General features: G+C 43.9%; 1 protein-coding gene across 1 annotated transcript in view; it reads left to right on the forward strand.

Moving 5' to 3' along the window:
* RPS6KC1 (ribosomal protein S6 kinase C1) overlaps positions 1–26,558 on the forward strand; it is a 148,160-nt gene that overhangs the window by 19,206 nt on the left and 102,396 nt on the right. The window contains exons 4-5 of the mRNA XM_075863323.1: positions 16,973–17,088; positions 25,024–25,114. Coding sequence (XP_075719438.1) covers positions 16,973–17,088; positions 25,024–25,114 — 207 coding nt within the window. The remainder of the gene's footprint in view (positions 1–16,972; positions 17,089–25,023; positions 25,115–26,558) is intronic.

Consider the following 26,558-nt stretch of genomic DNA (forward strand, 5'->3'; position numbering starts at 1 on the left):
TTGCAGGTTTACACATTCTAGATATCTTACATACATATAAATACATTATTGATATAACCACTGTGACAACCTGGGGACCACTTAGCTCATGGGATCGCCTTCTCCCAGGTGAGATGGTTGGCACACATAGAAAGTTCACTCCAACTCCTTGAGAAAAAGGTTTAACCCCTTAATGACCGGGCCTGAAAAGACCTTAATGACCAAGCCAGATTTGTTAAATCTGGTATGTCTGACTTTATCAGAGAATAACTCTGCGAAAGTTTTGAATATCCAAGTAATTCTGACACTGTTTTTTCGTCACATGTTGTACTTTATTTTAGTGGTAAAAGTAGACTGATACGATTTGCGGAAATTAATGAAAAAATAGAAAAATTGAAGACATTTTGTAAAAATTATCATTTTTTCCCTATTTTTAACTGCAATATGTCACATATGTACACACATACTGCACAATTTTTTTTATTAAATATATATTTCCATCGCTTTACTCTATTTTGGCAGCACTTTTGAAAAAAAAAAAATTTTTTTTTAGCAATTTCGAAGACTTACAAGTTCAGTAATGATTTTATACATTTTGAAGTACATTTTGTTTTCCTGCACCAAGCCAGGTTTTCAGAGGCTCATAGGTGTCAGAATGGTGGAAACCCCCACAAGTGACACCATTTTGAAAACTACACCCCTTAAGGTATTTATTAAGGGGTGTTGTAAGTATTTTGACCCCACAGTTTTTTTGTAAGAGTTCATGCAAAGCAGGCGTAAAAACATATAATTTCACTTTTTTCATAAAATTATCACTTTGAAGACCGATTTCTTTGTAAAGCGACCATGAGAATGAAGAAACGCACCCCAAAATCTATCACCCTGTTTCTCCTGTTTTCAAAAATGCCCACATTGTGACCCTAATGCGTTGCCTGGACACACGGCAGGGCCCGAAAGGAAGGGAGCAACCGGAGGCATTCAGGTCTCATTTTTGCTTGAAAATGTTTTAGGCCCCACTGTACATTTGGAGAGGTTTTGAACTACCAGAACGATAGAAACTCACCATAAACGACCCCATTTAGAAAACTAGACCCCTTAAGGTATTTATCTAGGGGTGTAGTGAGTATTTTGACCCCACAGTTTTTTGCTAAATTTAATGCATAGCAGGTGAAAAAAAATAAAAAAAATCACTTTTTTCATAAAAGTATCACTTTGAAGACCGATTTCTGTGTAAAGCGACCATAAGAATGAAGAAACACCCCCCAAAATCTATCACACTGTTTCTCCCGTTTTCAAAAATGCCCCCATTGTGACCCTAATGCGTTGCCTGGACACACGGCAGGGCCCGAAAGGGAGGTAGCGCCAGAAGACTTTCAGGACACACATTTTGCTTGAAAATGTTTCAGGTCCCATTACACATTTATAGAGGCACAGAGCTGCCAAAAAGATAGAAACTCCCCATAAATGACCCCATTTTGAAAACTAGAACACTTAAGGTATTCATCTAGGGGTGTACTAAGTATTTTGACCCCACAGTTTTCGCAGGAATTAATGCAAAGCAGGTGGAAAGAAAATTTTATTTCACTTTTTTTCACAAATGTGTCATTTTAAGGTCAGATTTCTTGTACAGAGGACATGAGAATAAGGAAATGCACCAGAAAATGTATCACCCTGTTTCTCCTGTGTTCAAAAATATCCCCATTGTGGCCCTAATGTGTTTCCTGGACACACGGCAGGACCCAAAAGGAAGGGAGCACCCGGAGGCTTTCAGGACACACATTTTGTTTTGAAAATGGGAGGATTCTACTTTTCTAGATTGAGAAATAGATGTCCCTAACAGTTTCTACACCCTATGACTATGTCGTGCTAAGAAAGCAGCTGTCCTGAAATCATGTCAGTCCATAGACATTATGTATATCAACCGGCTCTGATATATAGTAAGTTAGAGTGGGAAAATGTATTAAACTGTTGGCGGAAAAAGGCAATATATCCCAAAAAAAGGAGGAAGAATGTATCCAGCTATGTGGAAAACTAGAGCATGTTCACAGGATGAAAGAAAATTTGTAGGGCTGTAATGACTTTATTATTCAAAGTGACTGGTCATACAACGTCTCTTTAGCTCCATCAATCCCTATATAAGGGACGAATGTGCCAAGTGACGCGGTACACCATAACAAGCCCCTGCCCGGCAAGGTAGGAACCGCCATGTGCACAAAACAACCAATCACCTGTAGAATATATAGAGGGGCAGTGTCCCACACCGTATTTATAGATACAGTAAAGGACCACTACTCCCCAAATTAATGTCGCTATTTCTAGAAGTATTGTCGGGTGTAAGAGGTCCACCAAAAACCCGAACAAAACTGTAATAAAGCCCATAGTGTATTGATAAGGACAAAACCGGGACTTCTGCATAGACCAGGGTTGGAAGGACAAGCGGAACAATAATATCGTGACTCACTTCGCTGTCCTCGTTTGATGCAGACCCGACACCGTTTTTTGGGGTATTTTTGGTTAGATGTTGAAGGGATGGGGTGTAAAAAATGTTTTTCAACAAGTCGGTGTACATCCTCTGACTCATGGACTACTCTCTGGTCTGCAGATTGACATAGGAGATCTTCAATCACTTTCTCCTGAAATTCAAAGAATGTCACCCTGCCCGCTGATTTTTTGTACAGGACAAATGCGTTCTGCATCGCAACTTGAATCCCTTGAAGCGACACTTTCGCTGTCGCTTTCAAGTAAGGCTGGGTTCACACGACCTATTTTCAGACGTAAACGAGGCGTATTATGCCTCGTTTTACGTCTGAAAATAGGGCTACAATACGTCGGCAAACATCTGCCCATTCATTTGAATGGGTTTGCCGACGTACTGTGCAGACAACCTGTCATTTACGCGTCGTCGTTTGACAGCTGTCAAACGATGACGCGTAAAAATACAGCCTCGTCAAAAGAAGTGCAGGACACTTATATACATTATATGCAGGACACTTATATACATTATATGCAGGACACTTATATACATTATATGCAGGACACTTATATACATTATATGCGGGACACTTATATACATTATATGCGGGACACTTATATACACTATATGCGGGACACTTATATACACTATATGCGGGACACTTATATACATTATATGCAGGACACTTATATACATTATATGCAGGACACTTATATACATTATATGCAGGACACTTCTTTGGACGTTTTTGGAGCTGTTTTCTCATAGACTCCAATGAAAACAGCTCCAAAAACGGACGTAAAAAACGCAGCGAAAACCGTGAGTTGCTCAAAAAATTTCTGAAAATCAGGGTCTGTTTTCCCTTGAAAACAGCTCCGTATTTTCAGACGTTTTTGGTCACTACGTGTGCACATACCCTAAAAGCTCAACTTCAGATGCAGAATCCGTATCTGAGCATAGCATCTGATAGGCTTCCTCAACGCTGTATCTTCTGGCAGCCATAATGATAATACAGTCTAAACCGCAAATAATAAATGGAACTAGCGGTTTAATTTTTTTTTTTTTATCAACTAAGGCCTCATACACACGACCGTAAAAACACCCGTTATTGCGGGTCGTAATTACGACCCGCAATAACGGGCTCATAGACTTCTGTTAGCCACGGGTACCTTCCCGTTTTCTCACGGGAAGGTGCCCGTGCCGTTAAAAAAAATAGAACATGTTCTATTTTTCTATTTTACGGGCCGTGCTGCTATACTTTATAATGACAGCACGGCTCGCAAAAGCGGCCGGCTGCCCGTGCCCGGCCGTGCTCGTAATTACGAGTCGTAATTACGAGCACGGTCGTGTGCATGAAGCCTAATCAACTATGAACACTAAAAGAATTAAACTTTTTTATTTATTTTTTTTATTGTTTTTTTTTAGTTTTTTTTTTAAAACCTAAACCTAAACCCTACGCCTAACACAAACCGTAAACCCAAGCCCAGAACAGCACCCTACGCTGTCTAAGGCCCCATGCACATGAATGTGTTTTTGCGGCCGCAATTCCCCCGAAAATCCACGGGAGAATTGCGGCCCCATTCTTTTCTATGGTGCCATGCACACGACCGTAGTTTTTGCGGTCCTTGCACGGCCCGGGAGCCCGGACCGCAGAAAGAACGGGCATGTCTTATTACGGCCCTGTTCTGCGGTCCGGGCTCATTGAAAACAATGGTGGCGGCCATGTGCATGTCCCGCGATTTGCGGGCGGCCTGCGGCGAACAGTCCGCAGCCGGCCGACCCGAAAATCACGGCCGTGCACACGGCTACGGTCGTGTGCATGAGGCCTAACAGCGTACACGCCGTCTAACAGCGTACCCTAAAAAGAAAGTAGTTTATAGTACGATTCTTAGTATATACAGTAAATATATTTATATTAATATATATATATGTATATACTATATACTATAAAATACTGAAAAAAATGTGTTTTTTTTAAAATAAACTGTGTAAGGGACAAGTGATTTTGTTTAGGGGACACTGACACACTTGTATCTGTTTCTCTCCACAGCTAGAACAGAGTGAGGAGAAACAGATACATGTGTTTACTTTTATTTTACTGTAGTGATCACTATGATTGGATCTCGTAGTGATCACTATGATTGGATCTCATAGTGATCACAAAAGATCAGGAACCAATACTATTGGCTCCTGATCACTGCTCTAAGAACAGAGCTGCTAGCAACAGCTCGTTCTTAGAGCAGGAGCTGTCATTTAGACACTCCCGGCGGCTCTGTACGCAGTAACAGCATGTGACCGCTGTGATTGGCTGTCACAGCGGTCACGTGCTGTTACGACGAAATCGGCAGGTCCTGATGGCTGCACTAAGAACCGGACCTGTTACTTACAGACGGTTTTTAGTGCAGATGTCACCAGGGTCCCGATAAACCCCCTCTACTACAGCGACGCCAAAAGGCGTCGCTGTAGACTGAGTACATGCACCGCCTGACGTCAAAAGACGGTGGGCGGTCGTTAAGGGGTTAAACCAGCCGCAGCTAGCTTTATTGTCTTCACAACAGCAATCAGTGGTACAACAATAAACATACAAAATAAACCCTAGGCCGTCCAGCCTCTAACACATTCAGTGTCCCTCACTACGTGACACTGAGCCTTGTGCCCAGCACCTCAAAACCTTCAGTTTTACCTCACACGGTGGTGACTCTCACAGGTTAGCATGCCTGTCTTCCCCAGACTGAGAGCCCTGTGTGGACAGCGCACACCTGATATAAAGAGCCGTCTCAGGTGGAGCCTAACTAGGCTCATCAGACAGCCCAAGCACCAGCAGAGAAAACCCTCTCTGCTGTACATGCTCCCTGGTTGCTTAAAACCTGAGTTTCTGCCCTGTTCAGTAGCTGCACTGCTACACCACTCATACATAATAAAACCATACACATATAATTCATACAGATACAGCCATGTATTATATTCATATCTTCGCATCTTCCAGCTTATATGATCATCGGCACTAATCCATATATACCGGTTTCTTTTCTCGGTATCACTCTCGACAGGAATCCATTATCTCGACACTAACAGCAAGATTAAAAACAGCATAAGGCTGGATTCACACGAACGTGGCGTTTTTGCGGATGCAAAAACGCGGCGTTTTGCGCGCGCAAAAATCACTTGCCAGCTCCGTGTGTCATCCGTGTATGATGCGCGGCTGCGTGATTTTCGCGCAGCCGCCATCATAGAGATGATTCTAGCCGATGTCAGTCACTGTCCAGGGTGCTGAAAGAGTTAACTGATCGGCAGTAACTCTTTCAGCACCCTCGTCAGTGAATTCCGATCACCATATCTAGCAACCTGTTAAAAAAAAAAAAAAAGAGGTTCGTACTTACCGAGAACTTCCCGGCCGTTGCCTTGGTGACGCGTCCTTGGTGACGCGCCTCTCTTGACATCTGGCCCCACCTCCCTGGATGACGCCGCAGTCCATGTGACCGCTGCAGCCTGTGCTTGGCCTGTGATTGGCTGCAGCTGTCACTTGGACTGAATTGTCATCCCGGGAGGTCAGACTGGAGGAAGAAGCCGGGAGTTATCGGTAATTCAGAACTTTTTTTTTTTTTTTACTCGTTCATGTATATTGGGATCGGAAGTCACTGTCCAGGGTGCTGAAACAGTTTAACTCTTTCTGCACCCTGGACAGTGACTATATCCGGACGTCGCATACCGGAAATTTTTTTGCCGGGTTCGGCCGAACCCGGTGAAGTTCGGTTCGGTTGTCCGAGTTCGCTCTTCTCAAAGACACTCCGTTTGGATGTTTGTAAATAGAAAAGCACGTGGTGCTTTTCTGTTTACATTCATCCTTTTGACAGCTCTTGCGCGAATCACGCAGTTCGCACGGAAGTGCTTCCGTGCGGCATGCGTGGTTTTCACGCACCCATTGACTTCAATGGGTGCGTGATGCGTGCAAAACGCCCAAAGAACGGACATGTCGTGACTTTTTTTCAGCGGACTCACGCTGAGCAAAAATCACGGACATGTCTGCACGGCCCCATAGACACATATAGGTCCGGACCTTTTTCACGTTCGTCTGAATAAAGCCTTAGGCCTCATTTACACGAGCGTAATATACGCGCGTGCGACGCACGTGCTTTTCACGCGTGTCGTACGCACCTATATTACTCTATGGGGCAGTGCAGACGATGCGTGAATTTTGCGCAGCGCGAGTGCGTTGCGTAAAACTCACGACATGTTCTATAATCGTGCGTTTTTCGCTCATCACGCACCCATTGAAGTCAATGGGTGCGTGAAAACCACGAAGGTCGCACGGAAGCACTTCCGTGCGAACTGCGTGAATCGCGCAAGAGCTGTGAAACTGAATGTAAACAGAAAAGCACCACGTGCTTTTCTGTTTACAAACATCCGAACGGAGTGTCTTAGACATGAGCGAACCGAACTTTACCGGGTTCGGCCGAACTCGTTTTGACCGAGCCCGGCAGGAGACAGTCACTGTGCAGGGTGCTGAAAGAGTTAAACTTGGTTCAGCACCCTGGACAGTGACTTCCGATTCCAATAAACGTGAACGTGTAAAAAAAAAAAAAAAAAGTTCTGACTTACCGATAATTCCCGGCTTCTTCCTCCAGTCTGACCTCCAGGGATGACAATTCAGTCCAAGTGACAGCTGCAGCCAAGCACAGGCTGCAGCGGTCACATGGACTGCCGCGTCATCCAGGGAGGTGGGGCCAGATGTCAAGAGAGGCGCGTCACCAAGGCAACGGCCGGGAAGTTCTCGGTAAGTACGAACCTCTTTTTTTTTAAACAGGTTACTCGATATGGTGATCGGAATGCACTGTCGAAGGTGCTGAAAGAGTTACTGCCGATCAGTTAACTCTTTCAGCACCATGGACAGTGACTGACGTCGACTAGCCTCATCCCTATGATGGCGGCTGCGCGAAAATCACGCAGCCGCGCATCATACACGGATGACACATGGAGCTGTCAAGTGCCTTTTGCGCACGCAAAACGCTGCGTTTTTTGCGCGCGCAAAACGCACACGCTCGTGTAAATGAGGCCTTAGTCTTAAACATAGCAATTACAGAAAAGATGCAAAACTTTGTGATTCGTTCAGACCCCTAGGGGACATTGTGTCCAAAGTAACAATCCATTTAATTTCCTTTCTCATTAAATTCTTCCCAATATCCCCCCCCCCCCCCCCCCCCGCGGTTCCCAGCATAAATCCGGTCAATGCCCTTAACTTTTAAGAGTCTCCAATTGCTCTCATGGAACTCCTTGAAGTGCCTTGCAAGAGGCTTACTTCTCTCACCAAAAAGGGTTTCCTCGAATCCATCGTGTCTATGTTGAATGCCCTTAATGTCCCTAATGTGTTCCATTATCCGTATTTTTAGATCCCTTGAGGTCATTCCTATATATATCTTGTTACAAGGACAGCGTGCGTGGTCGATGACATTCCTAGTATTGCAGTTAACAAAGTGTACAATTTTATAAACTTTAGTGCAATCTGAGCCAGAGAACGAATCAGTTCTCTCCATACTTTGACAGGCTCCACATTTACCACATGACACGTTGCCCCATTTGGGCCCCCTTGATCCAAAAACATATTTATTGGATGTGGGGGGAACATAATGACTCCTAACCAACATATCACGGAGGTTAGGACTACGCCGCGGTGTCATCGCCGGAAGAGGAGTAATGATTCTAGACAAACGTTTGTCGGTTTTTAAAATTCAATGGGGATCTAAATCCCGCAACAAACAGTCAAGTGTTGCGACTTTTGCCGCAAAAATCACAACTTAGAAAAAAAACAACTTATACTTACCTCTGACGTTCTGCAGGCCGTCCTCCTGGGATGACATAAATGCTGCAGTTTTCCGCAGCAGACATTCCGGGTGAAAAAAACTGCACCACAATTTGATGTGGTTTTTCGGCCGGAATTCCCTGGGGCCATCGGGCCGGATACGCTGTGTACTTTTACGCAGCGTATCCGCCCCGTGTGAACATGGCCTAAGAGCAGTGATACTATGGAACTCTCTGGCAGAGGAAGTTGTTCTGGTGAATTAACCGAAAGGCCATGTTCACATGCAGGATCAAAAACGGCTGAAAATGACGAAGACCTTTTCAGAGAAAACCTCCTCTTATTTTCAGCCGTTTTTTAAGTGTTTTTTCTAGACGTTTTTGGAGCTGTTTTTACATTGACACGATGAAAGCCGCTCCAAAAATGGGTCAAGTGACATGCTTCTTTTTTTTTATGGTGCGTTTTTTTACATTCCGTTTTTTAAAACCGTGGCGTAAAAGAAATGCCCCGTGTAAACATAACGCCGTTTTCCCCGTTGATTTTAATGGGCAGCTGTTTGTAGGCCTTCAGCTACCGTTTTTCAGGCCTAATTCGATGCGTTTATGCCCCCGAAATACTCCTGGAAACTCTGCGTGTGAACATACCCTAAGAGTTCAGGAGGGGCCTGGACGCCTTTCTGGAGTGTAATAATAATATTACAGGTTATGAATTCTAGATTAGAATGTTTCCGTTTTTCCAGCACTGCGTTCCGAGAGCCATAACTTTTTTTTATTTTGCCGTTGATGAAGCTTTATAAGGGCTTGTTTATTGCGGGACGAGTTGTACTTTTTGATAGCAACATTTTGGGGTAAATTGAATGTATTAAAAAACGTTATACATTTTTTTTTTTTTGGGTCAATGGGAGAAAAACTGCAATTCCACCATTGCGTTTTTATGGAGTTCATTGCGCGCCTGTGCGGTAGACTTAATTCAGCTGCTCAGTTTGATTACGCCGATAACGATAATTTCACCATGAATGCATAAAACCATAACGGTACGTGTTCATATTTCCTTGTTTTTCTCTGTGGCGGTAAATTTCACTGTAGTGAATGGGATTTTTAAAAAAAATAAAAATACGGAATTATAAAGCGCACGCTACTTGCAACTTTTTCTCCAATAGGGAAATATTGATGTCACAATCATTTTTGTGATTTACAGCGAATCGCGAGCAACGCAATTTCACTGTGGAGCCCTAGACTTCTATTTCATTAGTCCATCCCTGACTTATAAGTGCAGGGCTCCCTCTAGTGGTCTGTTGTGGTAAGTCATCAGTTTAAAAGTAGAAAAGATCTTGTTGAGCCAACACTATTAGGCCCCATTCACACGACCGTAGATTTTGTCCGTAATTACGGACCCATTCATTTCTATGTCCGGGCCGTAGAGACCTTCCGTAATAAAAAAAAGGACATGGCCTATTTTTTATTTATTTTACGGACCGTTCTCCTATACTTTATAATGGGAGCACGGTCCAGACCGGGATTATGGGCACGGTCGTGTGCTTGGGGCCTTACTCGAGCATTTCTGCATGGGTCAATTCGTTTTTGTATGTAAATGAACTTCTGTATAATCAAGAAATAGTTCTATTGAGTCAATGCAAAACGGCTCAAGAAGTGACATGCACTTCTTTTTGTGAGGCGGTTTTTTTTACGCGTGGGAATGGAACGCCGTTTTTCCCATTGAAATCAATGGGCAGATGTTTTAGGCGTTCAGCCCCCGCAGTTTTAGAAAATAGGTCGTGTGAACATACCCTTAGTGACGTAACACATGACTCCGCCATACAATGCCGGCCGCAGGATGTTGCGTCACTATGAATGAAGTGTTACCACGGCCCGCAGCGATTGGACTATTCATCACGTGCTTCATGTCACTATGGACACAACATCACAGGCGTCTAGTCAACACGTGGCACTGTAAGGTGCAGACTATACAACAATTGTAAGTACGTTTATTTTTTTTATTTGTTTTTCTTCTCCTTTCAGATTTGGGGAGTGTGTTTTTTGTTTTGTTTTATATAAACCTCTAAATCCTAGGAAACCTGGAGTTTTTTAACGCAGAAACCAGGTCGGAATCGGCACCAAAGAAATGTCCGAAACGTCCTCCCATTGTTTTCAATGGGAGGCAGAGGCGTTTTCCCCTCGTCGGCTTTTAGTCGCTCATGGTAAAAAAAAAAAAATCAATGAAAGGCAGAGGAAGTGTTTTTCGCTGTGTTTTTTTGCCTGCGGCGCTCAATTGCCGCGGGCAGAAAACGCTGCGAAAATCGTGGCAAGAAATTGCAGGCAGGTCAAAAACTGACTCAAAATTCCTGAAGGAAGTTTGAGGTCGATTTTTTTTTTTTTTTTTTTTTTTGTGTTCCCCTTCCTGCAGAAAAACCTCTGTGTGAACAGGGGCCTAAGGCTACATGCACGTTGCGGAATTTGGTGCAGAAAATCTGCATCAAAACCACAGGTATAATCCGCACCTAATAGTGCGTTTTTTGATGCGTTTTTACATTTTGATGTGGAAATAGGTTCGGTTTTATGTTGTGGATTTTGGTGCGTTTTTTTTTTAATTTAAAACTAGTCTGATACAATTCGCAAGCGGACATGCAAGATAAGTTGACGTGCTGCGGATTTTAAAATACGTGCAATTTACCTGCAGAGAAAAAAAATATGCAACGTGTAAATGAGATTTCTTGACATCTCATTTACTTTGCCGGTACTGTATTACGATTTGGATTTGCCACGCGAAAATATGCGCGGCAAATCCGCATGTAATACGCATCGTCTGTATTTGGCCTAAGGGTATCCACACACGAAACCGATTTGTTGCACGTTTTCCACAGCAAAATCTGCATGTATTGCGCGCAGATTTGAATGCAGATCCGCAGCGGATTTCACCCGTTCTACATTGAAAAGGGGGAAAAACATCTGTGAACGTCCGTAACAGAACGAGCGGACTGCGGATATGAGTCTACACACACGTCACTGCATAACTGAAGTTCTACAACTTTCTAATATACTTTTGTTTTTCAATTCCTTATCATTTTCAAGATATGTTTGCTGTCACTGAATAAGGACACTCTTGTTTACACCCAGCAGACCTGTACATAGCTAGTCCTGATCTCATCTGAGAAGTGAATACAATTCTATCCTACTACTCCGCGGCAGCGGTTTACTGTCTGGAAAATCGCTCCAAACTCCGGTTGTGATCTTTTTGGAGGTCACTTTTTAACTGCTTTCTTTTTACTTCTGTTTAGCTGTTTTTCTTACATCTCCTGAAATAAAACCGCAACATTTGAGCCATTTTAAAAAATATGTTTGCCAGTTACAGCAGTTGCCTAATATGTAATTGTTGACATTCGTTCCTTTACAGCTAAACCAGTAAAAAACCTGCCGGTCTGTGGGGAATCTCCCTGCACACACAGGCTACAATCTCCACCAGCGCATTATTCCTGTCTGCAGAGCCACGCGTTTAAGGCCTAATTCACACGAGCGTGTTCAGTCCGTGATATACGGTCCTTATGTCGGCCGCATATCCCAGGCCGAACACAGTGCAGGGAGCCGGGCTCCTAGCATCATAGTTATGTACGATGACAGGAGTCCCTGCCTCCCTGCGGAACTACTGTCCTGTGCTGAAAACATGATTACAGTACGGGACAGTTGTCCCGCAGCGAGGCAGGGACTCCTAGCGGCGTACATCACTATGATGCTAGGAGCCCGGCTCCCTGCACTGTGTTCAGTCCAGGAAATGCGGCCGACATAAGGACCATATATCACGGACCGGACACGCTCGTGTGAATTAGGCCTAAAGGAAATCTATTGTCAGAAAATGATATGGGTGTAAGAGCTGCACCGTAGCGTAGAGATATGGGTGCTATCCTCAGGGGAACCTTGACATGAGACCCCAAACAAGTTCAACCACAATCCAAAAGAAGAGGCAGCACTCCAGTGGTATAGAAAAATCCAAAATGTATTCACCCAACATACAGGCAATGTTTCACCTTCCCATTGAAGGCTTGAAAACTGGAGTGCTGCCTCTTCTTTTGGATTGTGGTCTTGTGTGCTGTATAAATTTGCAGTCACAGGCGTTCTTGCACCTGTATACACGTTTTGTTTCATTTAGTTGGAATTTGCTGTTCACATTTTTGTGTTGTTCATGTGATTCATATATGTGGGGTTAGTGACTGCCTCCATTTTTGTTCTTGCGCTCCTCCCATTCTGCCCTGGGTGATTTTAATTAGTTTAATGCTGGTTCCTACCATCCCCAGATATATATGTAGGTTTAGTCCCAGTTCTGGGTGTATGTGCAGAGTAGTTTCCCACCTCACAGAGGTCGCCTTGTCGTGGCAGGTGGGCTCACACAATTTGTATGTGTGTATGTGTGTGTGTGTATGTATATATATATATATATATATATATATATATATATATATATATATAAATATTGTGCTTTTCATACTGGCCACTAAGCTCTAACAATAATCTGACATTTTTCAGCTAGTGCTGTGTACACTAGGGGCAGGCTCAGCAGTCGTTTCATTATGATCAGAGGGCCGGAATAATGGGATTCAGAAAATGACCTATTGATTAATTTTTATGTTAAAACATATTTTTAAAGGATTTTTGGTGATTTTTATTTTCGATGTTATTATTTATATTAACAGATAATCCTAAAATGTTCTAAGCTTCACAATAGACTGACCCTTCCTGTTCTGTAGCGATCACTTCTCAGCACTCATCTCATTATCATTAGGGGGGATTCACACGAGCGTGATTTGGCAGCGTGTAGACCGCGTGGTTTTCGCGCGGCACGCAATGCCCTATAGAAGTCTATGGGGCAGTACACACAGTCCGTGTATTTTGCGCAGCGTTTGTTCGCTGCGCAAAATACGCGACAGGTTCAATAACTCTGCGTATTTCACGCATCACGCACCCATTGAAGTCAATGGGTGCGTGAAAACCAGGCAGGTCGCACGGAAGCTCTTCCGTGCGAACTGCGTGTTTGCGCAACAGCTGTCAAAAGGATGAATGGAAACAGAAAAGCACCACGTGCTTTTCTGTTTCCAAGCATCCAAACGGAGTGTCTTTGCGAGGAGCGAACCCCGACAACCGAGGCAAACTTCACCGGGTTCGGCCAAACTCGTTTTGGCCGAACCCGGCAAAAAAATTTCCGGTCCGCGACGTCGGGAGAGATTCACTGTGCATGGTGCTGAAAGAGTTAAACTGTTTCAGCACCATGGACAGTGACTTGCGATCCCAAAATACATGAACCTGTAAAAAAAAACGAAGTTCTAACTTACCGATTACTCCTGTCTCCTTCCTGCAGTCCGACCTCCCGGGATGACACTTCAGTTCAAGTGACAGCTCCAGCCAATCACAGCCAAAGCACAGGCTGCAGCCAATCACAGGCTGCAGCGGTCACTTGGACTGCCGCATCATCCAGGGAGGTGGGGCCCGATGTCAAGAGAGGCGCGTCACCAAGGCAACGGCCGGGAAGTTCTCGGTAAGTAGGAACTTTATCTTTTTTTTTTACAGGTTTTTCGCTGTTGTGTTCGGCATTCACTGTCGAGGGTGATGAAAGATTTAGCTCTTTCAGCACCTTGGACAGTGACGGGTGTCGACAAGCCTCATCTCTATGATGCCGGCTGCGCGAAAATCACGCAGCCGCGCATCAGACACGCATGACACACGCAGCTGTCAAATGGTTTTTGCGCTCGCAAAACGCCGCGTTGTTTGCGCGCGCAAAAACGCAACGTTCGTGTGAATCTGCCCTTAGAGGCAGGATTACACTGACAGGTAACACCTATATATAGAAAACACAGGATCCATCACTGACAATAGGTGATGAACACAGCTCCCCTCCACCCCCTCCCTGCACAATGACCGCTGCACAGGTCACAGAGCATGCCGAGAAAACTCTCCCATAGAAGTCAATGGGTCCGCTCCTGTTCACCGTTTTCTATAGACTATGTGGCTGCTGTAAAGCATATTTCTAAATCTGCTAACAGCAGCTCAAGTAAGATGGCTGCCCCCATAATCATGTATGAATAAAAACAGATCAGAAGAAAAGGTTTTTGACTATCTGGTTTTAATTAGGAAAAAATAAATAAAAAATAAAAATCTATATATATATATATATATATATATATATATATAGGTGATAAATTCCCTTTGAGATAAAAGGTAACTAATTGATTATAAAGCTTGAGGCAAATTACACAGGATCCACCATTGACAGGAGATGATGGACACAGCACCCCTCCTCCCCCCTCCCTGCAGACTGACCTCTGCACAGGTCGCATGCTCACTACATTCTCCCATAGAGGGAAATAGGTTGTATTCTGTCTTCGCTTTCTTAAGTCCAAAGCAAATCTCTAGAACTGATATTTCGTAAATGTAGGCAATATGGCCACCCTCATATCATGTAAAGAAAGTAGAATACAATTCTACAATCAGTATAGCGTTTTATTTAGTACATTCGCTTTGATTTGTAGACTTGCATGAATGATGGTTTTTCTAGTATTAGCAGTCCGCCTGGACTAGATGCCAGTGAAATGTTAATCTTGTCCTCGGAGTAGGACCGCTCAGCCGGGATTTCCCACGTCGCTTGGTTTTCAGGAGAGCGGCCTGAGAAGAAGTCTGCAGCGTGAGGGAGCACAAACCTTCACACACCGCTCATCCAGCCATTCTCCCGAGTGTTTGCTTAATATGTTCTGTTCCCACACACTCTGAAAACAAGAGGCCGGAGCGTAAATGTCATCAGATCACATGGAGGAGCCCCCTGGGAAATTGTCCTGTTGTTTTCCATCCACTCCCATTGCTTTCATTGCAGGAAGTAAACATGCGGCTCGCCATTTGTAGACTGGTGATAAAGGGTCGTTACATCATCTCGTTACAATGAGAAATCTCCTATATGTTGTTGTTCCGTGCGCTTATCCAGAGGTGGCATTTATTTCCTGCAAGAACCCCCTGTGATCCTGGGGGCGCCGTGCCGCACTATTTACAGCCTCGATCGTATTTTGTTTATTTCCAGGCAATACGCTGACACAGAAAACTAGACTGAAGCTTTGTAACTAAGGCTCTGTTCACATCTGCATTGGGGTCCCGTTCTGACGTTCCGTCAGAGCTTTCCGTCAGAACGGGACCGTGAACAAACACAAACCGACAGGAACGGAAACCAGAGGTTTTCGTTTCCATCACTATTGATTTCGATGGTGACGGATCTGGTGCCCGTAGTTTCCGCTTGTCTCTGTTGTGCATCGGACCGGTCGACTACGCTATTGCTTCCGGCAAAACAACGTATCTGGTGCACAACGGAGACAAACGGAAACCACGGGCACCGGATCCGTCACCATTGAAATCAATGGTGATGGAAATGAAAACCTCTGGTTTCCGTTCCTGTCAGTTTGTGTCTGTTCAGGGTCCCGTTCTGACGGAAAGCTCCGGCGGAACGTCAGAACGGGACCCCAATGCAGATGTGAACTGAGCCTAATTGGCGCTCATATTCTACATTTCCACATAATGTCGCATCCGGTTGTAGACCATTTATTAAGCAAATGCTCCAAAAAGAACGGACCTTTGGATCTGACTTGCATAATGGCCACCACCTCCCTCTACCGCCGTAGAATTATACGGTACCGTCGTCTTTAGGCTTCTGGCTGGCGCCGCTCCTCTCCCCCCAATCTCTGTTTCTGGTGGCCATTTATCCCAGGCTGCCGACGCTCCTCTTTTGCTCTGGCTCCAGGTGCGTGTGCTGGGTCTCTACTGCCTTAAAGAGCCAGCACGTGCCAAAATTTCCACCCAGCTTTCCCTGGGTATAAAGGGTCCTCCCATTCCTGTACACCTTGTCTGATCATTTCAAATCTTCCTAACCTGTCTGGAGATTCCCTGCGATTACTTTGTTGGATTTCCTGTGATTGACCACTCCCTGTACTTTTTGACTATCCTTGCCTGCCCTGACCTCTTGTTTGTGACCCATGACTAACCTCTGCCACCTGCCCTGATCTTTGTTATTCCTGACCCCGCATACGATCTAGTGTATTGGTACTGTGCCTGTTTACGCCGACTGTCACAATGGGAGACTACTCTGCGGGTAGCGACCTGGGGTTCCCCTACAGTGACTGCCAGATCCCTGTATAAGGGTTAAAGGGTGAATGTCTATGGTCCCCTTAGACTCAACTTCTTGGTTTTGCCCTACGTCAAATCCCTTGCTGATAAAGTAGGTTCACACCACCCTCTGCTGGTCCTGTGACAGTCTCTTTATCCACAGGCCTCGTGACAACTAGACTTTTAAAAATAGTGTCTTGAAAAAAAGGTGGGACTTAGTGGAAAAGGGCGTGGCTTAAATGTTCCAACAAAGACCTGGCACAAAATTCTCTCGCAAAATTGTTCGAATTTTCTGACTGCCTGGTCTATGTTTACATTGTCTAAATCGTAGACAACTTAGTAAATCAACCCCACTGATTCCCACGACCGTCGGAAATCTCCTTTTATTTCCCAAACTGCTCTAGAAAACAATAAGAAATGGAATTGGATTGGTCCCTATGGGCTACCCTGCTATTTTTGGCCATTACTAATGCCCCCTCCTCTGTTCTCCTCCACGGCCCTTTGTCTCTTCTTAGATACAACCATCTTATGTGCTGGGGTCTCCTGTGTTAGTGTTTTGTATCCGTCTGTATTGTCTACTCTAATGAGACGTGTCTATTCCAGGGAGGTTTGACGAGTGTGTGATCGAGGAGAGACGCCAGTGTGCCGAGGACCTGCTGCAGTTCTCCGCCAACATCCCAGCTCTTTACAACAGCTCCCAACTGGAAGACTTTTTTAAGGTAAATAACTAAGATCACATTATGACATCTATATATATATTACATGGGTAGATGATCATATGTTATATTGTTAAAAATGTACTAGTTTTGGTGGCCCCCCCACAATTCCAAGCGCTCAACTGCACCTATAACATTAGACCTGCAGCACTTACACTGTTCATCCTGATCTTTCCAGCCAGATTTACAGTAAAGGAAGTAAAGTATCTGGGATACAAAGAAATTAGTGCCCACAAGACCTACCTAACCTCACCGAGTTAAACTTTTTGAATGACACTTTTTATTAATCAAGTTTTTGAATTGGGTTTCATTAAAAAAAAAAAGTGTACTTTTTGAGATACAGCTTCTATGTATCCTGGATACATAGAAGCTGTATCTTGGCATCAAAGCCGAATCCGTCAGATCAGCGGGACTGACGGCTTCGGTGATCGTTGGTCCTGCATGTCTCTGACACGCAGGGTACATCTGTTATCTATCACGTCTAAGTTCATAAACAAACGACCCCATTCCCTTACCCATCAGACACATTAAAAGACAAATACCTACTCGCCTCACTTCTCGTGTCCGTACCTATGCGACGCAGCACTCAATGCTGGGTCGCCACATAGGTACTGACGCTGCCCGGCATCCGTACCTTAAATGAGCCTTGACATGGAGGCAGCCTGGGGTAGTAGCGGTAAAGTGACTATGTGCTTTGTGCGGGGAGATGAGGTGCGATTGTTGTGCATAGCCAACCACATTTGGGGCGCTCTGTCAGCGGAAAGATCCTTTCGCCTGTTAACCCCTTAATGACCGGGCCAATTTTTGTTTTTTCATTTTGTTTTTTTTCCTCCCCCCGCCTTCCAAAAGCCATAACTTTTTTTAATTTTCCGACGACCTAGACGTATGAGGGCTTGTTTTTCGCGGGACTTATTGTAGTTTTTCATGGCACTGTTTAATGTACCATATAATAGTAAAGCGATTCCTCCTTGTTTTTTGGGTTTAGTTTTTACGCCGTTCATCGTACGGTAAAAATGACATGTTAACTTCATCCTAGGGGTTGATACGATTACGGCGATACTAAATTGATATATATTTTTTTGCCATGTTCTGAGAGCCGTAATGTTTTCATATTTTTGGCGATTTAGGGTGTGATGGCTTATTGTTTTGCGGGGAGATTTGTAGTTTTTTTTTATTGGTACCATTTTGGGGTACATACGACTTTTTGATCACCTTTTACTCCATTTTTATGGGGAGCTAAAGTGACCAAAAAACAGCAATTCTGTTTTTGTTGTTTTTTTTGCTTACGTCGTTTACCATGCGGGTAAAATGTTAGATTGTAATAGTTCAGGCTTTTACGGATGCGGCCATACTTGTTGATTTAATTTTTAAAGTGTTTTTTTGTTTTTTTTTTTACTCTAAAATTGTACTTTTTTTGCACATTAAAAAAATGTTAAACTATATATATTTTTTTGCGTCCCCCTAGAGGACTTTGCACTATATACGGCAATGTATTGCAATACGGTATATCGTGATTTTGACAGGCTTAATAGGAACACAAAGATGGCAGATCTGGGGACCTTCATTAGGCCCCCAGACTGCCATGACAACCATCAACTCCACAATCGTGTTGTGGGGGTGATGGGCTGTCGGAGGGGCCGCCAACCTCTTTCTAACGGCTAAGATGTAGCGGTTGCTTTTGACTGCGGCATCTAAGTGGTTAAACAGGCGGAATCAAAGTGATCTTTGATTCCGCCCGTTGCAGTGTGGATAAAACCGATCGCTTCTGAGGCAATTTGCGGTAAAACATATTTGGTTTTTACCATGCGTTTTTCATAAAAATTTATAAAAATGAAAATCGCTACGAAACTACGGTAAAAACGTAAGTAAAAAAGCCTTAGGGTATGTGCACACGGGCTATTTTCAGCCGTTTTTCAGGGCTGTAAACACCCTGAAAAACGGCAAAAAATGCGGGGGCTGAACACCTCCAAACATCTGTCCATTGATTTCAATGGTAAAAACGGCGTTCCGTTCCCACGGGGCGTTTTGTACGCTGTCTTTTTTTAAAACGGCTACGTAAAAAAAGCCTCATAAAAAGAAGTGCTTGTCCTTTCTTGAGCCGCTTTTGGAGCCGTTTTTCATTGACTCAATAGAAAAACAGCTCCAAAAACGGCGTTAAAAAACGCGAGTTGCTTAAAAAACGGCTGAAAATCAGGAGCTGTTTTCCCTTGAACAGCTTCGTATTTTCAGCCGTTTTTTGTTATGCGTGTGAACATAGCCTTAGAAGAGAGCGCTCTAAAACACTAAGAAGCCCTGCACCTGCGTCAGCAACACATGATCCGCATAGGTTCTAGCCTCTTGATGTAGACAATACATGTTTCCATGCACTGACAGCAAGAAGAGATCTTGAAAATGGTTGGAAATTAGACTACAAATTATATTAGAAAGCAGCAGAACTTTTTATTATGTATTTTTGACATAAATCCCCTTTTATTTGATGTTTTTCTCACGGATCGCTTCAATGTTTTCCTTTTTTTTGCGATCCAGTCCATTGACCGTAATGTAAAGATCCTTTTGACCTTGTAGCATTTTAAATGAAATTCTATCTGATTCTCCTCACACCACATGATCCTTATTATAAGGACACGGGTATCAGATCATATTCCATCTTGAGTTTGGAAGTCAGGCAGAGTATTGTGCTCTGAGGGCGAGTTTGTGGGTTTTCGTTCTCTTCTCAAGGTAAAGAGGGTGAAGCGCTTGGTTTTTTATTTGTACATAATTTTTGATTGGCTCATGCTCTCAGTAGGGCTGGGCAATAGATCGAAATATAGCCGGAATCGAAATTCAGCACAATTAACCGACGTCATCTTGCGCTTTTTGTTTTTTTTTTCAATTATTTATTTCCCCCCCGTTTCAACTGTATCTGCGTCTTCAGGACGCAGATACATTTAAATCCAATGGTAGAACAGAGAAGGTCCCTGCTCTATCATTCACTATGTATCGCCGGAAGCTCACAGGCATTATACTGTGTGGAGGGCAGTTACGGGGGCATTATACTGTGGAGGGCAGCTATAGGAGCATTATACTGTGGAGGGCAGTTACGGGGGCATTATACTGTGGAGGGCAGTTACGGGGGCATTATACTGTGGAGGGCAGCTATAGGAGCATTATACTGTGGAGGGCAGCTATAGGAGAATTATACTGTGGAGGGCAGCTATAGGAGCATTATACTGTATGGAGGGCAGCTATAGGAGAATTATACTGTGGAGGGCAGCTATAGGGGCATTATACTGTGGAGGGCAGCTATAGGAGCATTATACTGTGGAGGGCAGCTATAGGAGCATTATACTGTGGAGGGCAGCTATAGGGGCATTATACTGTATGGAGGGCAGCTATAGGGGCATTATACTGTGGAGGGCAGCTATAGGGGCATTATACTGTGGAGGGCAGCTATAGGAGCATTATACTGTATGGAGGGCAGCTATAGGAGCATTATACTGTGGAGGGCAGCTATAGGAGCATTATACTGTGGAGGGCAGCTATAGGGGCATTATACTGTATGGAGGGCAGCTATAGGAGCATTATACTGTGGAGGGCAGCTATAGGAGCATTATACTGTATGGAGGGCAGCTATAGGAGCATTATACTGTGGAGGGCAGCTATAGGGGCATTATACTGTATGGAGGGCAGCTATAGGGGCATTATACTGTGGAGGGCAGCTATAGGAGCATTATACTGTATGGAGGGCAGCTATAGGAGCATTATACTGTGGAGGGCAGCTATAGGGGCATTATACTGTATGGAGGGCAGCTATAGGGGCATTATACTGTGGAGAGCAGCTATAGGGTCATTATACTGTGGAGGGCAGCTATAGGGGCATTATACTGTGGAGGGCAGCTATAGGAGCATTATACTGTATGGAGGGCAGCTATAGGAGCATTATACTGTGGAGGGCAGCTATAGGGGCATTATACTGTATGGAGGGCAGCTATAGGAGCATTATACTGTGGAGGGCAGCTATAGGGGCATTATACTGTATGGAGGGCAGCTATAGGGGCATTATACTGTGGAGGGCAGCTATAGGAGCATTATACTGTGGAGGGCAGCTATAGGGGCATTATACTGTATGGAGGGCAGCTATAGGAGCATTATACTGTGGAGGGAAGCTATAGGGGCATTATACTGTATGGAGGGCAGCTATAGGGGCATTATACAGTGGAGGGCAGCTATAGGGGCATTATACTGTGGAGGGCAGCTATAGGGTCATTATACTGTGGAGGGCAGCTATAGGGTCATTATACTGTGGAGGGCAGCTATAGGGGCATTATACTGTGTGGAGGGCAGCTATAGGGGCATTATACTGTGTGGAGGGCAGCTATATGGGCATTATACGGTGGAGGGCAGCTATAGGGGCATTATACGGTGGAGGGCAGCTATAGGGGCATTATACGGTGGAGGGCAGCTATAGGGGCTTTATACTGTGGAGGGCAGCTATAGGGGCATTATACTGTGGAGGGCAGCTATAGGGGCATTATACTGTGGAGGGCAGCTATAGGGGCATTATACTGTGGAGGGCAGCTATAGGGGCATTATAATGTGGAGGGCAGCTATAGGGGCATTATACTGTGGAGGGCAGCTATAGGGGCATTATACTGTGGAGGGCAGCTATAGGGGCATTATACTGTGGAGGGCAGCTATAGGGGCATTATACTGTGCAGGGCAGCTATAGGGGCATTATACTGTGGAGGGCAGCTATAGGGGCATTATACTGTGGAGGGCAGCTATAGGGTCATTATACTGTGGAGGGCAGCTATAGGGTCATTATACTGTGCGGGGGGCAGCTATGGGGTCATTATACTGTGGAGGGCAGCTATAGGGTCATTATACTGTGGAGGGCAGCTATGGGGTCATTATACTGTGCGGGGGGCAGCTATGGGGTCATTATACTGTGGAGGGCAGCTATAGGGTCATTATACTGTGGAGGAAAGCTATGGGGCATTATATTGTGTGGGGGCAGCTATAGGGGCATTATACTGTGGAGGGCAGCTATAGGGGCATTATATTGTGTGGGGGCAGTGTCAAGGGATATATTATGTACAGAAATCGACATCAGGCTCAGGGAAAACATATTAATTCAATGGTGTAGCCTGCAAAAAGGGGGAGGGGTACTTAAAAAGGGTGTGGCCTAAATAATCGTTCATTAATCCTAATCGATGTTACATGTTCAATGAATCGTGTTTTTGATTTAGGTCAGAATTGCCCAGCCCTAGCTCACGGTCTTATTGTAGATGCTGTGCGGACCTGTAATATGGCACTTATAACCTGCTATGGGCCGTACTGTACATCTGTGTGGGGAGAATATGAGGCCGCACTGAGGCTTTGCCATGGGCATAAAGCCAAACTGAGGAATTTATTAACTTAGATAAGACGCAGTTTGTGCAAAATTTTTATGCCACCTTTGCCAGTTTTTGGAAAATAGTAGGCATGGCTTAGCGTGAGGGAGTGTGATCATCCGTGGTTGACATAATTTACACCATTAACTGGAAATCAACCGTCTTCTAGCTGTGGTAGATTTCCCTTTTTGGCACGTTGACGGCCAGATATGCGACTCTTTTATTAAGGGGCGTGCACATCCTAATATACTCAGCACCTTTTATTCCAGCGCTCTTAGGGTATGTGCACACACACTAATTACGTCCGTAATTGACGAACGTATTTCGGCCGCAAGTCCCGGACCGATCTCCGTGCAGGGAGCCGGGCTCCTAGCATCATACTTATGTACGACGCTAGGAGTCCCTGCCTCTCCATGGAACTACTGTCCCGTACTGAAAACATGATTACAGTACGTGACCGTTGTCCTGCAGAGAGGCACGGACTCCTAGCATCGTACATAACTATGATGCTAGGAGCCCGGCTCCCTGCAGTGTGTTCGGTCCGGGACTTGCGGCCGAAATACGTCCCTCACTTACGGACGTAATTAGTGTGTGTGCACATACCCTTAACCTCTTCCCGCCGCAGACCTTTTTCAGATTTAAATTTTTTCCTCCCCACCTTTTAAAAGCCGTCACTTTTAAAAAAAAATTGTTTGTCGATATAGCCCTATGAGGGCTTGGTTTTTGCGGGACGAGATGTTGTTTTTCATGGCAGCATTTATTGTACCGCATAAAGAAATACTAGGAAACGAGAAAATTCATTGCGGGGTGGAAAATGAAAAAAACAGTGATTTTCGGCCAAAAATTTTTGCACTTTGCTTTTACGGAATTAACTGTACAATTAAAATGACATGTTAACTTTATTCTGTGGTTCAATACGATTACGGCGATACCAAATTTATGTAGATTTTTTTTGTTTTTTTAATATTTTAGTTTTTTTTTCTTGTAAAAGTAAACTGTAAAAAATTTGTGTCGCCCAAATTCGGAGATCCATAAAGTCTTTATTTTTCCGTCAATTGATCGGTACAGGGGCATATTTTTTGCGGGATGAGCTGTAGTTGTTAATGGTACCGTTTTGGAGTGCATGCGAGTTTTTGATCACTTTTTATTCCATTTTTCTGTGGGAGATGAGGTGAAAAGAGCGATTCTGGCGCTGAACTGTTTTGTTTTTTTTTTGTTTGTTTTTTTACGGCATTCACCGTGTAGGTCAATTTGTTATGTTGTAATAATTCAGCTTTTTACTGACGTGACGATACCAATTATGATTTTATTTTTTACAATGATTTAGGGAGAAAATGTGGAAAGGTGTTTTTTTTTTTTTTACTTTTAATATTTTTCTTTTTGTACATAAACCCCCCCACCCCTTTATTTAGCAGCTTTTTTTTCTCTTTCTTTTCTTAGTCCCGCTAGTGACTTGAACCAGCGATCGTTGGATCGTAAGCATTATATATTGCAGTATATCGTCTTTCTCACAGGCTTCTAGTAAGCCCAGAGTCCGGGCTTAAGAGAAGCACAAAGATGGCAGACCTGGAAGCCCTCATTAGGCCACCAGGCTGCCATCGTGAACCTGCGATCGTGTTGTGGAAGGGCCGATGGGCTGTCAGAGGGGGGCGACCCCTTCTTGCTTTAAATGTCACGGTCGCTATTGATCTCTAAAAGGTTAAAAGAGCCGGAGCACACTCGAGCGCGATCACGCTCGTTACAGTGAGGTATCATGCAGTCGACACCCGCGTTGTATGGAGCGGCCTCAGCCCGTGAGCCCGCTCCATACTCCCCCCATACTCGGCTATGACGTAAGTATATGTCATCCGTTGGGAAGGGGTTAATATTAAGACTGGTGTATGAAACCTCGGTCTTAATAAATTTCTCTGTAAGGCCTCGTTTACACTGAGTTTTTTGCAGGAGGAAAATTCTGCCTCAAAATTCCGTTTGGGATTTTGAGGCAGATTTTGTCCTTCTGCAAGGCGTTTTTCGCCCGCGGCCATTGAGTGCTACGGGCAAAAAACTGCAAAATACGCTCTCTCTGCCTCCAATTGATGTCAATGGGAGGCAGGAGGTGTAAACGCGCGAAGATAGGGCATGGGAGGCATTTTCGGACGGTTTTTGACGAGTTTTGCGGAGCGGATTCCGCTCCGAAAAGCTCGTCAAAATACTCCATGTGAACAGGCCCTAAGGATTAGTACACACAGAGTTCTTTAGTCAGGCAGAAAAATCTGCTTCGAACTTTCCTTCCGGATTTTTGAGACAAATTTGGAAATGCACGGGTTTGTTTTTTTTTAATTAAATTTTTGTACTTTAGCACATTTTTCCTGCTCCTATTGATTTTCAATATAGATCCAGAAGCCGAAACCGCTGCAGGATAGGGCACGCCGCTTTTATTTCCTGTGAACGGACAAAAAACATCGACTACTTATTTGAGACAAGAAGATGCAAAAAGGGTGGGAAATGATTGTTGCCGTGTTTTATTTCCCGTACAGAAATTTTTTGGGGGGAATTTATATTCTATCTGACCGCTGTTTTCCTGCAGGGTGGAGAAGTGCATGATGGGTCCGATCTGATTGGCCCTGCAGAAGGATTTGGTGATTTTCCTGACAGCCTCTCGGATTGTAGTTCTGAAGGTGAGTTCTCTTTTAAGTGTAAAAAGTGTGACCATGAACTGAATTTTATCCACTGGAATTAAATAATGAAGGTTCCCACTAAATGACAGCAAGCAGAGATCTTGAAAACCATGAGGAATTAATACAGAAAGTATTTTGGAAAATGATATAACTTTTAATTCTACAAAAAAACTAACTTTAATTTGCTGAAATAGGACAGACCCTTTTGGTCACCTCTCCTGTCATGTCTGTTTTTGTTTTGTTTTTTTTTAAATGAAAAAATAATAATAATAATTGTATTCCCCATTAAAAATCTATTCTGGGGCATCTTTTCTTAGAACTCTATGTTGTGCCGTTCCTCTGTTATTCCTCCTACAAATCTATAATCGGCAGAAAAACGATGGAAAAATAAAAAATGATGGCTCTCAAAATGTTGTAACAAATTTTTTTTTTTAACAGGCTTCGTTCACATCTGCGTGGAACTCTGTTCGTGGGTTTCATCGGAGCTTTCCATCAGGGGAACCCGTGAACGGAATCCAAACAGAAACCATAGGTTTCCATTTGCATCACCATTGATTTCAATGGCCTGACAGGACTGGCAGGGACCACCGGTTGGAGAGGCAGGGAGATTTAAAAGAGGAGAAAAATCTCAGAAAACCCCTTTAAAGTTGCTTAAAATTAGAAATCAAATTTAAACAGCCCCAGTCCCCCCATAACAGCGCCAGCGCAGAATGTCGTCACGGGCAGCAGGCTGTGAACCCCTGATATAAGTAATAGCAAACACATAAATCTATGGGTATATAAAGTGCAGTTCTGCTCTTCACCTCTTGGTGGCAGTATTGCTATATATTGTCTACAGTCAGACCTAGATGCGGCGGCTCTGGTACAAGCGTTAATGCAGGAATATTTGGAATTTAGTGTCAGAATCTGGGAAACATCTGTGATTGAGAGATGCAAATTTGAAATGTTAACAGTATTCAAACCGGCCTTCAAAACACTTGAAAAATGAATACCTGTTTTTTTTTTCTCCCGTTTAATTTTTTTATTTTTTTTTCCTTAAGTGACAGTGCCAATTAAGTGTTGTGGCACTCAGCGACAATGATTGCACATAATACAGCTGTCAATGGTGACCCACAATAATCTACAGAATCTGAATTAATCAACTACTAATTTTGCAGGGCAAGTAAATGGCATTTTTATGAAGGATGGAACGTTGCTTTATAATGTGCAAGACATGAAAACACATACTCTGCTTTATATCGCAAACGCGGGAACATCTGCCATTGTTATTTCACCACATTTCAATATTTAAAGGGATTTGACTCCTGGTGTAGTGGGGAATTTCGAAATTGAGGATTTTATCATTTTGATTTTGGACATTTACATTTTCCTGCTACTCTTAAAGGCTACGTACACCTTTTGAAAACCGTGTTCTTTGTTTTGTTTTTTTTAATAAGAATGTCGA

This window comes from Rhinoderma darwinii, chromosome 4 (assembly GCF_050947455.1).
Source record: "Rhinoderma darwinii isolate aRhiDar2 chromosome 4, aRhiDar2.hap1, whole genome shotgun sequence".
NCBI lineage: Eukaryota > Metazoa > Chordata > Amphibia > Anura > Rhinodermatidae > Rhinoderma > Rhinoderma darwinii.